This window comes from Bubalus kerabau, chromosome X, assembly GCF_029407905.1.
Source record: "Bubalus kerabau isolate K-KA32 ecotype Philippines breed swamp buffalo chromosome X, PCC_UOA_SB_1v2, whole genome shotgun sequence".
NCBI lineage: Eukaryota > Metazoa > Chordata > Mammalia > Artiodactyla > Bovidae > Bubalus > Bubalus kerabau.
In genome coordinates this window covers 119,077,367-119,092,204 of record NC_073647.1, presented here as the reverse complement: position 1 = coordinate 119,092,204, position 14,838 = coordinate 119,077,367, and the positions used below count along the sequence as shown (strand labels likewise).

General features: G+C 35.8%; 1 protein-coding gene across 6 annotated transcripts in view; it reads left to right on the top strand.

The window, feature by feature from the left end:
• The window catches only part of USP9X (ubiquitin specific peptidase 9 X-linked), a 115,212-nt gene that overhangs the window by 69,134 nt on the left and 31,240 nt on the right, over positions 1-14,838 (top strand). For all 6 annotated transcript variants that reach the window (XM_055564328.1, XM_055564326.1, XM_055564327.1 and 3 more), the window contains 8 exons: positions 193-433; positions 778-927; positions 1,748-1,868; positions 7,354-7,484; positions 7,676-7,954; positions 11,115-11,240; positions 12,461-12,586; positions 13,762-13,928. In XM_055564328.1, the coding sequence (XP_055420303.1) occupies positions 193-433; positions 778-927; positions 1,748-1,868; positions 7,354-7,484; positions 7,676-7,954; positions 11,115-11,240; positions 12,461-12,586; positions 13,762-13,928 (1,341 nt within the window). The remainder of the gene's footprint in view (positions 1-192; positions 434-777; positions 928-1,747; positions 1,869-7,353; positions 7,485-7,675; positions 7,955-11,114; positions 11,241-12,460; positions 12,587-13,761; positions 13,929-14,838) is intronic.

The window sequence follows — 14,838 nt, the reverse complement described above, 5'->3', positions numbered from 1 at the left end:
CAGTCCATTGGGTTGCAAAGAGTCGGACATGAGTGAGCAACTAAGCATAGCACACAAAAATAATATGTCTTTAACTCATTTTTCCTGTTTAGTAAGAAAAGATTCCATTTTAAATTCCTAGCTTTATTTTCTTAGCAAGAAGATTGAAAGTCTGCTGAATACGATGATGTTTTCCCTTTTATATTTCCCCAGAGCTTTCCGTGGTAAACATCTCTCTTTTATAGTTCGATTTCCAAACCAAGGCAGACAGGTTGATGACTTGGATGTATGGTCTCATACAAATGATACAATCGGTTCAGTACGACGATGTATTCTCAATCGTATCAAAGCCAATGTAGCTCATACAAAAATTGAGCTCTTTGTGGGTGGTGAACTGATAGATCCTGCAGATGATAGAAAATTGATCGGACAATTAAACTTAAAAGATAAGTCGGTAAGTATCTATAATTACCAAATTTTTCAAGAAAATCAAGCCTGGGACTCTTAATTTAGTAGTCAGCATTTCAATCAATAAATGTTAATGAAGCATCCGTTATATGTGCGACTGTATTAGGTGTTTGAATTACTGTAACACTGAGACAGGCATAATGGTACCTACAATATAGCAGAGGAAAAGATTTCTAAAAACAAAACTATTTAAGTGATTAGGTTAGACAATAGTTATAAATTATATTTCTGAAAAGATAGCATGTAGTTTTTTGTTTTGATTGGTATATATCACTACTGTTTTGTGTATTTTTCCTTGTCTTTGATACTAACTTAGTATATCATTTTTAGCTAATTACAGCCAAACTTACACAGATCAGTTCCAATATGCCTTCAAGCCCTGATAGCTCTTCTGATTCCTCAACTGGGTCTCCTGGAAACCATGGTAATCATTACAGTGATGGTCCCAATCCAGAAGTGGAAAGCTGTTTGCCTGGGGTGGTGAGTAGATAGTTTTGAACTATTGTATGCAAGGCATTATGCTAGATTATTTAAGAACGTGTATAGAATAGTTCTTTTTTTTTTTTTTTTTTTTTGAGCTTACAATTTATTGTGGCAAAATATCAAATAACTGTACATAACTGTATAGTTAACCATCAACTTTCAAATGGATCCTTGGAAAGGTGATTGTAACTTGGTTGAAATTTTAAAAACCACATTTTATATAGATAGAGTGCCATTATATTTATATAAAACTAGCCTATTATACAACTCAATTATAATTTGTAAGTTCACTGAGAAAAATAGCACTGTATTTTGTATTTGTGCCACAAAAAATGAATTCTTCAGAACTGTTTCTGTAGGAAAATACCCACAGTCTTTCTCAGATCGTCAGTAACGTATTTTTGTTTCTAAAGAAAGTAACTTCTCCCTCCCTTACCTCCCCACAAAAATTTTAATAATACCAGCCGCTCTAGTGTTGGAAGAGTTGGCTCTCTCAATCAGTTGGATTAGGAATTTAACTGTTAGTGGGGCATGGCAGCCGTTTGTTGATACAGAATCTGACTTGTATGAATAATAAGAATAGTTTAACAAAATAGTAAAAAAGCTGTCAGACACAAAGTACTAGAGGTGGCTTGGATAATATATTCAGTCTGCATTACTAAGGATTTCTAAAGGTGAGAAGATGTGTAGGCCGACCATTTCAGGATAGAAATGACAGAAGCAACAGTATGGAGATTAACAAACACATTTATTTGGGGACTCTTCCTTTGTGGAGGTGTAATTTACAGATAAACATTCCGTGTATTTTGTATTCTAGATAATGTCACTGAATCCCAGATACATCTCTTTCCTTTGGCAAGTTGCAGACTTGGGTAGCAGCTTAAATATGCCACCTCTTAGAGATGGAGCAAGAGTACTTATGAAACTTATGCCACCAGGTAAGAATTTCCTTCGTAAATAATTATGGTGTTGATAAAGTACATGTTGGACAGGAATGGGTTTGTTAACAAATTCTGTTCCTAGATGGAAAATAATGGGAGTTGGCAAACTACAGCTCACTGGCTAAATCCAGCCCACTGCCTGCTTTTTGAACAGTCCAAGAGTTAAGGATGGTTTTTACATGTTCTAATTGCTAAAGAAAAAAATCAAAAAGAATATTTTGTGACTTACGAAAATTATATTACATTTAAATTTTGATATCCATAAACAAAGTTATTGGTGTACAAGCTCTGCTCATTCATGTACATGCTGTCTGTAACTGCTTTTGTCATAGCATAGCAGCAGTTATGGGAGAGACCATATGGCCTGCAAAGCCTTAAATATTTACTATCTGGCCCTTTACAGAAAACATTTTCTGACCCTTGAACTGTGTTCTGGGTCATGTGTCATCTACAGCATTGTTTCTTTTTTATTCCTGGGAAACAGCCATTTTCACTTTGTAGCATTTATTATCTGTGTGTGTGTTATCTGTAAATAATACTCTCACGCAACTGTCAGTTTTACCTACCTACCTACTGATTTTCCATTGTGTAAATGAAAAGTTATTTCCACATTCTTCCCATTTTTCCTTTTTCCTTTTTTTGCGCCACATGACATGCAGGATTCTTAGTTCCCTGATCTAACCCGAGCCCCCTGCAGTGAAAGGGCAGAGTCTTAACTACTGGCCCTGTAGGGAAGTCCCTCCTCCAATAGTTTCTTAAAATCATATTCAGCATTTACGTTTTCAAGAGTGTGTGAAAAGTAGTTCGCTAGATTAATGGCAGCTTTTTTTTTCAGGGCTTAATTTTCCCTTTTCATTTTCATTGATTTTCTATACACCTATCAGTAATTCTTCCTGTGTATTCTCTAATAATCTCTCAAAATAATTTTCCATTATCATGGGTATTATATGTCAGCTCCACTGTTGTCCTGGAATTTTTCTTCTGCCTCCTCTCATCTGGTTGCTGTTTGTTATGCAGTTACCATCTTGGGACTTCTTTCTTCAGCCTTCCTATGGTAGATTCATGTTCATCAGCTCCTATGTCTTGAGCCTTTCTTGAGGGACTCTGTTATCGTTCTGAGGCACACCTTCATGCATTTATTTCAGAAGGGGTACATGGGAGGTGGTTTGGTTTGTTTATTTCCGAAACAATACTAATCTGAATAATAGCTCACATTTGATTAGTAGTTCAGCTTTGTGGTGGCATCCTTAACTTTTTCTAGCTCTTCTGTTAACTTCTTGACCCCAGATGTTCTAGTGTTAAAATTTTAAGATCTTCCTCCAAGGAATCCTTTCCATAGGATTTTGTTTTTCATGAACACATTTCAGTGTTTGTGCGCTAATAGATGTTTTCGTCTAAAACCTAATGTTCTACAAAGTTATAAGCTGAAAATAAGAGTCGGTGGAGAGAATTGGACCAGATCATTCAATTCTATACAACTTTAAAAAGTTTAAAAAAACTTTTTGGAAACATTTACTACCTTACAGAAAAGTTGTAAGTACAATTCAAGAACTCCAAGAACGATAAAGTAGAGCCTTCTCCCCTGTAAATTAATGTGTGATCACTATTTACTCATAGATTCTTATTTTATCCATCGGGTTATAGCCATTACGTTGTTGTGGCTCAGTTGCTGAGTCATATCCGACTCTCTGTGACCCCATAGACTGCAGGCGCTCCAGGCTTCCCTGTCCTCCACTGTCGCCCAGAGTTGGCTCAAGTTCATGTCCATTGAGTCGGTGATGCTATCTAACCACCTTATCCATAATAGCCATTACAATCATTATTTATTTTGATACTCAGTTGTCCCAGTCATGATCAGTGGATGTACGCACTGTGTTTTTTATATGAACCCAATGCTTTTTTAGATGTAGTTTAGATATAGTTTTATCATCTTTCAAGTACTTTTTGCTTTCTGGCACAAGATATTTAAAGTTCATGTAGTGCTTTCTCTATTCCAGCCCTAGAATCAGGCATTTCTCCTTTTAGCAAGGGGGAGGGTACTCTGCTAGAAACCAGAATGCAACAGCTAAATTGTGCTCGTAACTACTGGGGTGTTCTTGTCACCTAGGCCTTTTCTTTGATCTGAGGAAGTAATACACACTTAAATACACACACATTTATATCAGAAAACAAACATGGACTCATACAGACTAATCCTGCTTTTTAGTTTTTCTGCATTCCATATTTGTCTCTATTCTCTGCATTAGTGAGACATCTGCTTCCCAGCTTTATCAGTCTGTTGGGGAGGGAGATACAGTAGAAAGTTGCTTCTTTTGCAGACTTCAGTCACTCTGTCTGTATCTGCTAATTACGTTTTGCTTGCATATCCTTAACTTTCCTAGAATTTGGTGGGGTGCTGATTTATAGGTACCCTTTTCTTTCTCCCCAAAAAGCACTTCTTGGGTTCAGCTAAGCCAGCTATTAATATCTTCCATCCCCTCTACACCTTCAATAATTTGCCGACATCTCTAACATTCTTTCCACTCCTTTCAGTGTCTTTATTCTTTCTGAGTTCATGTATTTTAATTTATTCTCATTTTAGTGAAGTTTATTGCTGATAAATGCAGTTCAGTAATTGGCCTAGATAATTTTTAAAACTGTCTTGTGTTTCCATTGTCTCCTTTTTCTAAAGTAGACACCATGTTGACCTTTCTTACCCCATCCTGAGTCATATGGTATAGAATCAGTTCAGATGTTAATTAGATTCTTAAATACAGCTTTTCTTAATGACTTGATTTAATTTGATCTTTATCTGTTGTGTAGCTTAGAATTTATTTTACTTACCTAGTATTCGAGTCACAGTTGTTGCTTTATATGTGCAAATTCAACCTTAACATTTGAAAGGCCATCTCGTAATCCCTGACTTGTGGCTGGAGCATACTGCCACCAGGTGGTGAGAGGGAGCTCTTGCCAGGCAGCTCAAGCAGAAAACTTAGGAGGGTGCTTTTGTCATATTTCATGTAATCCAAGTATCGTACCTAAATTTGAAATAGCCAGCTTTGAAAATGCCAGTAATGGTTGTATGACAGTAGACAAATCATAGGCTTTGGACTCAAATGGACTTGAGTTCAGATCCTGCTTCTTCAAGTTGCTACTCCATGGCCTTAGCCATACGTTTTCTTAGTTTTACTGGACCAATAATAACGATTTCATAGAATTGTATGGATTAAATGAGATCGTATATGGAAAACCCTAGCCTAGTGACTGGTATTTAAGCATTATTCAGCAAGTGTTAACCTAGTCTCTGTCACTGTGGTTGTTACACACATGGGCACGTGCATGAACACATTCTTTAAGAAAGGAAGCAGGAGCTCAAAGAAGAGGAAGGAGTTATACATTCTAACATTTGAGGAATCATTTAGTGTTTGTGCACACTTGCACATATTTTAAAAGGAGGAACAAAACCAAGGTGGAATTAGAAGTTTTTTCCTAGTAATTGACTTCTATTTATTCTGAGTCTTTGCCTAAAATTAAGTGCCTCCGTTATAATTTGCTGTTAAACCTTAGAACTTACACAGTCCTCTGTAGGTAAACTCCTCAGAAGTTCTTGTGACCCATGCACATCAGGAAACCAGGTTCTTGCCTGATACAGAGACGTTAAAATGTATATTGCTTTACCAGCAGAGGAGTTGCTTTTCCTCTTCAGAGCTTTCTTTTTCCCAGGTATTTTTATTTGTATTTTAAAGATGGGGAAACTGAGGCACGGAGTGATGTTGTTGTTGTTGTTGTTGATGCTGCTGCTGCTGCTGCTGCTTTTAGCCAGAGACACACAGCTTAGAGGAAGATCTAAGATAATGCATGCAGTTGGGCTCTAAAGTTTGTACTCTTAACCCATGTGTTACTGCTCATCATTTTTCTAGACTTTTTAATAGCATGCTGCTATATCATATAATTAATTAGGCTTAGGCATCTCTTCAAAGGACTAGAAAGAAATAAACTAAAATCCACGATTATGGGCAGTTTAAATTTTTCTCTTATTTTCCATATTTTGTTAAATGAGCATGTACATAATCGAAGACCTAAAGTTATTTAGGTTCATAGATGCTAAAGGTGAAATGGCCACTAGTGATTTGGTTCAGATCCCTCAAATGAATAAACTATAATCCAACATTAAATGATTTACTTAAAATTCAGTGCATCCTTTTCTTATAGCCCGTGTTTCTTTTCTCCTATTCCCTTTGCCCTTCACTCAGAATACTTATAAAACTATGCAAGATATTTTCAGATACAGTGTATGAATTGGTTTCTTTGTAGAGAATAATTTGGATCTTTATTGTCTAAAAAAAGTTTTTGGAGAAAACCTAAAATACCCATTGTTAGAGTATCATTTTAATCTTTAAAAATGATGTAGAGGGTGAATATTTAATGACAGGAGAAGATATTCACAAATGTTATATTATTAAAACAATATTTCATTTAGTTACATGTTACTCCCTCTTCAGAATAGGGAAAACCAACAATCTCGACACTAATTTGAATTTTTTTGATAAGATATTTCTGGGCCACTAAAAATTAGCTTAGCCTATGGAAATTATAGTAATTTTCATTTATCTTTACTTTTCAAAAAAAAAAAAGCTTTTACTGAAAAAAGAAAATCTTATTTATCCAAGTGTATTTAAATCATAGGGCATTTACCTTGCAAATTATTTCATTATTAAAGTACTAAAGTACTTTAATATTTCAGTATTAAAGTACTTCTACTTTCTGAAGTAAGTTTGAGTGTTTGGTAGCTAATAATGGGATTTTTTTCTGCGGTATCTTTTCACTGTGATTTAAGTGAAGTGCATCTTTTAATATTATCCAAAAAAAAATTTTTACTTTGAGGTACTGTTCCCTTTTTTTTTTTTTTTTTTAATGTTTACTTTTTAAGGTACAGTTTCTAATGGTACCACCAAGTTTCTTGCATTTTAACAAACCAGTTAATGCATGGTGTCACGGAGGCTAACATTAGAAAAGTTGGAGAGAAGAGCTTGTCATACTTTCATTTTGTTATTTTCAGCTACTTCCTTTTGAAGTCTGTTGTATTTTTTAGTCTCCGTTGCTGTGTGCTCAGTCACTCAGTCATGTCCCACTCTTTGTGACTCCATGGATTGTAGCCTGCCAGGCTCTGTCCATAGGATTTCCTAGGCAAAAATAATGGAGAGGGTTGCCATTTCCTTCTCCATTTTCAGTCTCTAGTGTCTGAGGAAGACATGTTGATTTCAGATCTCTGAGTAGGAGACTGCTTCCCTCATACCTGGGTTGAGTGATAAAAGAGCCCTGGTTGATTGTGACTTTTTCTTTGTTTTAAATCAATGCAGATCTCATGATGTCTTGTGAAGTTTGAGTCTGTAACTCAATTGATTTCTATTCCATACTAAAGTAGTCTTTAGAATATCCAAAATGAAATATGAATGCATGAATTATGTTTTATTTTAGACTATGTCTCTTTTTTTTCTTACAGATAGCACAACAATAGAAAAATTAAGAGCTATTTGTTTAGACCATGCCAAACTTGGAGACAGCAGCCTTAGTCCATCTCTTGACTCACTTTTCTTTGGTCCTTCAGCCTCACAAGTACTATACCTAACAGAGGTTTGTTTTACTTTTTGAATTTATCCCATGTTCTTTAAATTTGACCTTTTATATGATAGTGTGAAGAACATGGAAAACTTGTGAAGTATTTTTGAAAGAATTTAAAAATACAGGAAAATTTTAAACTAATGATGATGAGGCAAATAAGTTGTCTTTTTAAAATCTTTTAATACAGTTTTTCTTTTTTCCAGGTAGTCTATGCCTTGTTAATGCCTGCTGGTGCACTTCTGGCTGATGATTCCTCTGATTTTCAGTTTCACTTCTTGAAAAGTGGTGGCCTCCCCCTTGTCTTGAGCATGCTAACCAGAAATAACTTCTTACCAAATGCAGATATGGAAACTCGAAGGGGTGCCTACCTCAATGCTCTTAAAATAGCCAAGCTGTTGCTAACTGCCATTGGCTATGGTCACGTTCGAGCCGTGGCAGAAGCTTGTCAGCCGGGTGTGGAAGGTGTGAATCCGATGGCATCGGTAATACAGACTTTTAAAAAATCTTTTTATAATAATAGGTGGCAGTTTTTAAAATTAAACTTCTTAGCAACTCTTAAGTATAGAGTTCAGAGTTGATTCAAAGTGCTTTCAGTTCCTTTCCAGTAGTGCCTCATTTTATTGGTTTCCTTCTATTAAATTATATTTGTATTAAAATTACAAATGCTTTTCACTGACTATACTCTGAGCGGAGAGTTCTTCCCAGCCCCCTTAAGTCCTGTTGACTTTCAGTTAATGTTTATCGACATATAGTTGACTTACACTGTTATGTTAGTTTCAGGTGTGCAGCATAGTGATTTGATGTTTTTATAGATCATACTTCATGTGGTTATAAAATATTGGATATATTCCCTGTGCTATACCTTACACCCTTATAACTCACTCACTTTATACCTAGTAGTTTGTACCTCTTATCCCCTTCACCTTTTTTGCCCTTCTCCAACCAACCCCTTTCCACTCTGGTAACCACTAGTTTGTTTTCTGTATCTGTGGTTCTATTTCTGTTTAGCTATACTTGTTTGTTTTATCTTTCAGATTCCACATATACATAAAAATATATGGTATTTGTCTTTCTCTAACTTACTCTATTAGCATAATACCCTCATGATCGTCCCATGTAGTCACAAATGGCAAACATTCATTCTTTTTATGGCTGAGTAATATATTCCATTGTATATACACTGCACACACCCCACGTCTTCTTTATCCATTCATCTGTTGATGGACACTTAAGTTGCTTCCTTCCATATCCTGGTAATTGTGAATAATGCTATTATGAACATTGAGGTGCATGTGTCTGTCCAAATTAGGGTTTTCATTTTCTTCAGGTATATACCCAGGACTGGAATTGTTGAATCCCTGTTTGCAGATGACATGATACTATTTTTAGAAAAGTTTAAAAGCCCCACCAAAAAAAAAAATAGTAGAATAAGTGAATTCAGTAAAGTTGTGAGATACAAGATTGATATACAGAAATCTGTTGCATTTCCATATGCTAATAAGAAACTAATAGAAATCAAGAAAGGAATCACATGAAAAAAAAAATATGTAGCAATAAATTTAACCGAGAAAATGAAAGACCTATACTCTGAAGATTATAAGACATTGATAAAAGGAAGTTGTAATATGATATGAAGAAATGGAAAGTTATGCTGTGTTCATGGATTGGAAGAATTAATATTGTTAAAATGTTCATACCCAAAGCAATCTACAGATTTAATGCAATTGCTATCAAAATACTTGTGACGTTCTTCACAGAACTAGAACAAATAATCCTAAAATTGGTATGGAACCACTAGAAACCCCAGATAGTCTTTCAGTTATTTTATTTATTTTGGCCTTGCTGAGCAGCTTGTGGGATCTTAGTTTCCCAACCAGAGAATGAACCCGGACTCTCAGCAGTGAAAAGGCAGAGTCCTGACCGCTGGACCATCAGGGAAGTCACTCTTTCAATTATTTTCAACCTATGAAACACTCCATATGAATCTCTTACTACCTCATATAGACACAGGTGTTAATAAAAAAGATGTACAGTTGACCCATGTACAACACAGGTTTGAACTGCTCAAGTCTACTTATACATGGATTGTTCATTAAGCACTGCAGTACTACACCATCCTAAATTGATTGGAACCACATACCCAGGGCCAACTGTAAAGCTATGTGCAGATTTTCAACTGCATGGAATGTCTATCTTAACACCCATGCTGTTCAGGGGTCACCTGTAACTGATTTACCTTGTTGCCAGCCTCTCTTCCTACCTTAACAGGCTTAACCTCCAATTCTGATCTCATTTTCGTCTTGATGGCATTCTCGATCCATTTTAGCAAAGGTTCTCAAGACATGCCAGAATTCAATGTCTGTTTATGAGAAGTTAAAATTATGCATTTGAGTTCTTTTACACTCATAAGTGATGGTTTTCTAAGTTAACAATAGAAGATATAAGGTTCAGGAATACAAATTTTCTGTTTTAGGAATGGCTTAGGTCTTAGGGAGATTAGAATATTGATTATATATGTGATGTTATAATAATCACATGTAATTGAGATAATAACATAATAGGTGTGATAATGATACTTAGGATTATGTTTAAAAGAAAGAACCCTCTCAAAAATAATTGCCATTTACAAATGATATTATATAGTATTTAGGATTTGCTTCAAAATAATTCTGGGGTAGGAAGAGGATGGAAAGGGAGAGAGTGGTTAGCTAAGATAACTTTGGTCCTTTTGTTCATAATTGTTAAAGCAGCACAGTGGATAATACTATTCTCTTCATTGTGAGAATTCTCTTCAAAGTGGCCTAAGTCTTAAATTGTTCTGTATTAAAAGTAGTGTACTTACTAGGAGTTTTAAACAGTGGTGTTCTTCTTAAGATAAAAACATTTTTATTGTAATCCCTGACACAGGAGCTTATTAATGAGGTAAACAAAATATAAACGTTTCCCTCTTTCACTTTTCTCTTTTATTCAGAGAATGTGCTACTGTGGATACAAAGGTACATAATAGCTTCTAATCTCAAGGAGCTCACAGTCATCAGGACACTAAAGGCAAAATTAGTAAAACAGACTTGTCTTAAATACTGTTGTAGAAATACTTGGAGCATAAAGAGGAGGTAGAACTTGTAAAACAGTCAGAATTGCCTGGCTAGTGACTTGAACATTTTTTCTTTATGAACTTAAGTATGACGCTTTGGTGCCTTTTATACATTAATGCTTCTATTCTATTACTGATATTCCTTAGTTTTTCTTCTTTTCTAAGAAGAATTTGATGACCAGGTGAATGGGGAGCAGGGTCTGCGTAGGAGCACGCATGTGGAGTACTTTACTGAGTTTCTAGATAGAATTGGAATGAGTCAGTGGGTTGATCACTCATTCACCTCTACAAGTTATGCTGAATGCAGTTGTAGAGACACAAGTCAGATTGATCTAAAAGGGATTTGCAGAGGGATATGTGGCCCTCCACTGCACAAGGAAAAGAGAAAGCCCACATTGTTGGTAATGCAAAGAACTTCTTGTGTAAGCCACATAGGTTCTACAGTGTATTTACAGAAGGCATGTCATCCTGGGGGAGTGGGGATGAATGAGGGGCAAATGATTGAATCTGGGTATGTACATAGTATTAAAATGTTTGACTTTTTTCAGGTCAACCAAGTGACTCATGATCAAGCAGTGGTGCTACAAAGTGCCCTTCAGAGCATTCCCAATCCATCCTCTGAATGCATGCTTAGAAATGTGTCAATTCGTCTTGCTCAGCAAATATCTGATGAGGTTAGTGTTAAACTTGTAAGGCTCTCAAATTCCGGAAGGTTCATTTCTTTCATTTTTGACCCTCTGTTAATGTAGAAATAACCCTTATCACATTTTGGGGCTTCCTTTTCCTAGACCCACCCATTCAAATCACCAAGTTAGTCTAGATAAAGTTCCCTTAACATGAATTGTGTCTAATGTTAATATTGGTACTTTTTGGTTTTAATCGCCTTTATGTACAATAGGGGCTTCCCAGGTGGCTCAGTGGTAAAAAAATAATAATAAAGAAATCCACCTGCAAATGCAAGAGATGTAAGAGATGTGGGTTTGATCCCGAGGCTGGGAAGATCCCCTGGAGGAGGAAATGGCAACCCACTCCAGTGTTCTTGTCTGGGAAATCCCACGGATAGAGGAACCTGGTTGGCTACAATCCATGGGGTCCCAAAGAGTTGGCCACAACTGAGCAACTGAACACACATAATTCATGATATACAAAAAAAAAAAATTCATGATATACAATGAATAGCACCCTTTTAAAGTACAATCTAACAAATACATGTTTGTGTCTCACCTCCACTGTAGTCAAGACACAGAACATCTCTGTCCCTCTTCTGTATGCCCCTTTGCAGTCACTTCTTCCTCTGGCCTCAGATAACCACTGATCTTTTCTTACTGTATAGTAGTTTGCACTTTCTAGAATTTTACACAAGTGGAATCTTACAGGTTGTGTTCTTTTATGTCTAGCTTCTTTCACTCAGAATAATGGCTTTGAGCATTATCTGAGTGATGTGGACCATTAGTCCGTTCCTTTTTATTGCTGAGTATTATATCCCATTATGAATATTCCACATGGTGTTTATCCACATACTTGGCGAAGGACATTTGGATTGTGTCTCTTTCTTAGCTCTGAATAAAGCTCCTGTGAACATTCTGTACAAGTGATTGCGTGGACCTAAGTTTTTATTTCTCCTGGGTGAAAAACTAGGAGTGGAATGGTTAGGTCACGTCTGTAAGTCTTTTTCAGATTCTTCTGAAAGTAGTGTAGAGCCAGATAATAATAGCAGACTTCATGGTACTGCTGTTAAACGAAATAATGGAACAAAGGCAATGTGGGAACCTAAAGTCAGTGGTACTGCTTCATAGCCATTTCTATTTCCTTTACAGAGAAACATTTTTGCTTTTCTAGGAATTATTTCGTTCCAATGCTTTATCAACTGTTCTAATTACTCATTGTCTTGCAGGCTTCAAGATATATGCCTGATATTTGTGTAATTAGAGCTATCCAAAAAATCATCTGGGCATCAGGATGTGGGGCATTACAGCTAGTATTTAGCCCAAATGAAGAAATCACTAAAATTTATGAGAAGGTAAGAATTACCACAGAAATGTAATACTTTAAATGCTGTTTAACTGTACATGAGGTTGAATTATTTTATCTGCCATCTTTAAAAGTAAAACCAGTTGCATTTTAATGGTTGAAAATAAACTGATAGCTATAGTTAAGGTGAGGATATAGTAAAATTTTACTTTGAAAATAAAGTACTTCGAATTTGTGCCACAAGGCTTTTTCTTAAACTATCTTTTTGTACTTCTCACTATGGTCAGATATAATTGTTTCATACTGAATTTGCTTTCTCCTATTCTCTTTTTTCTTCTTTCATTATCTTTATGTCTTGTGTAAATTTTAGTTTAGGTGACTGTCAGTTGGGATACCATGGCATTAAGTATTTTTGATTCTTTTAAAGCAGTCAAGAATATCAGCCAGTTAGGTATCATCCTTGATCTCCCATTAGATTAATCAAGTTATTTAAAGAAGAGAGACTGACTCTGACTTTCTGTTATATATACCTGCCCTTGATAACCACTGCCACATATATAGAAGGGGAAATTAAATTGTAAGAGCTTCCCTTTTATGGTCAACATAACCCTAATTTGCCTGGGATATGTTTTGACGTCCTATAGTATGTCTGGTGTGGTGGTGTTTATTCATTTAGCAAATATTTGAATGCCTATTCTTTTGCCAGCATGTACTAGAAATACTGCTTATTGATAAACTCAGGTTAGAATTTATTAGCTACCTACGGAAGCATATTTTAGTTTAGAAAACCTTCGAATCCTTCCTGAACAGTGGTCTGAGACCACTACTTTTGAATAAAAGAGCACTTTAGGCAGGCTGCATGATGGAACTAGTCAGTTGAGTGGTCTGGTTGCAGTGCCAGAATGATTCTTGAGGAACAGTTGTTGGTGCAGAAGTACACAACTCAGAAGGTCTCCAGGAGCCTGAGGGGCAAAGAAGCAGGTAGTATGCTCAGTGTACTCCTGCGGCCCTCCTTGGGATGTAGCAGAAGAATAGAATTAGACTTCATCCTCTTATTTATAGCCATTTCTGTACTATTCCAAGAGGGCCTTAGGAGTTGTAGGTAAAGAGGCTGAGGCCAAGTGGTTTAAGTGAGTAGGTATGTATTAAGCATTAACTTGAAGTTGTTTGAGATTTTTCTTAAATGCATCTCTAGGTAATTTGTCCCTGACTATAATTTTACAGACCAATGCAGGCAATGAGCCAGATTTGGAGGATGAACAGGTTTGCTGTGAAGCAATGGAAGTGATGACATTATGTTTTGCCTTGATTCCAACAGCCTTAGATACTCTTAGTAAAGAAAAGGCTTGGCAGACATTCATTATTGATTTACTATTGCACTGTCACAGCAAGTAAGTATCTTTTTACTTGTAAGAGATTTGATCTTAATTTTTAAAGCAGAAATGAATTCATTTATGTTGGCAGAATTTATCCTGGAAATCAAATATTTATTGTCTCTATAGCACATTAATATTGAGGAAATTTTTATTAAACTGTGTTTTTGCTTAGACCTGAATTTGTTCGGTTTTGCCTACACAATGTCAACATTATTCTCAAAAGTAAAATTACTTTTTCTATAATTTCAGAATTTAGTTTCACCTAAGAGGTATGTATTTTAGTCCATTTAAAAAATGTGTTACAGGATTTAAATAAATACGACATGGGCTTCCTTTCTTGCGTACCTAGAAGGCAAGTGTTTTTTTAGTGAAGTTGTTAAGTCAGTACGAAATTCACAAGGTGTGGTTATGGTAAGAACTTTTACATTATACACCAAGAATAAAGACCAATTATAAAGTCCTAGCTTTTCATTTTAAGAGCATTTAATCAATGACATTGACTGTGCTTTGGGCTTCTTTTTGTGCAAGTCAATGAAATTTGTAGAAAATGTCAGTTTTCCATCCTCTTATGTCAGTCTAATCTTGACCTTCATAAGGTAACTTTTTAAACTTGAGCTCTAATCAGTATTACTGTCATATGTAACTTAGCTACTAGGGATATAGCAGTAAATAAAACAGGCAAAATGCCAGCCTTCTTGGAGTCTGTACTAAAAGGGAGGTGAGGAGTGTGGAGGGAAGACATGGGAAAATATATGGTATGTTATAATAATAAATGCTATTGAGAGAAAGCAGGAATTAGGGATAAAGGGCGGGGGTGTGGTCAGTGGAGTTCAGTTTTATGTAGGATAGTCAGAGAAGGCTTCCCTGAGAACGAGACCTTTTAAACAAAGCTCTGAAAAGAGTGACATAGTGATCTATGGAGGAA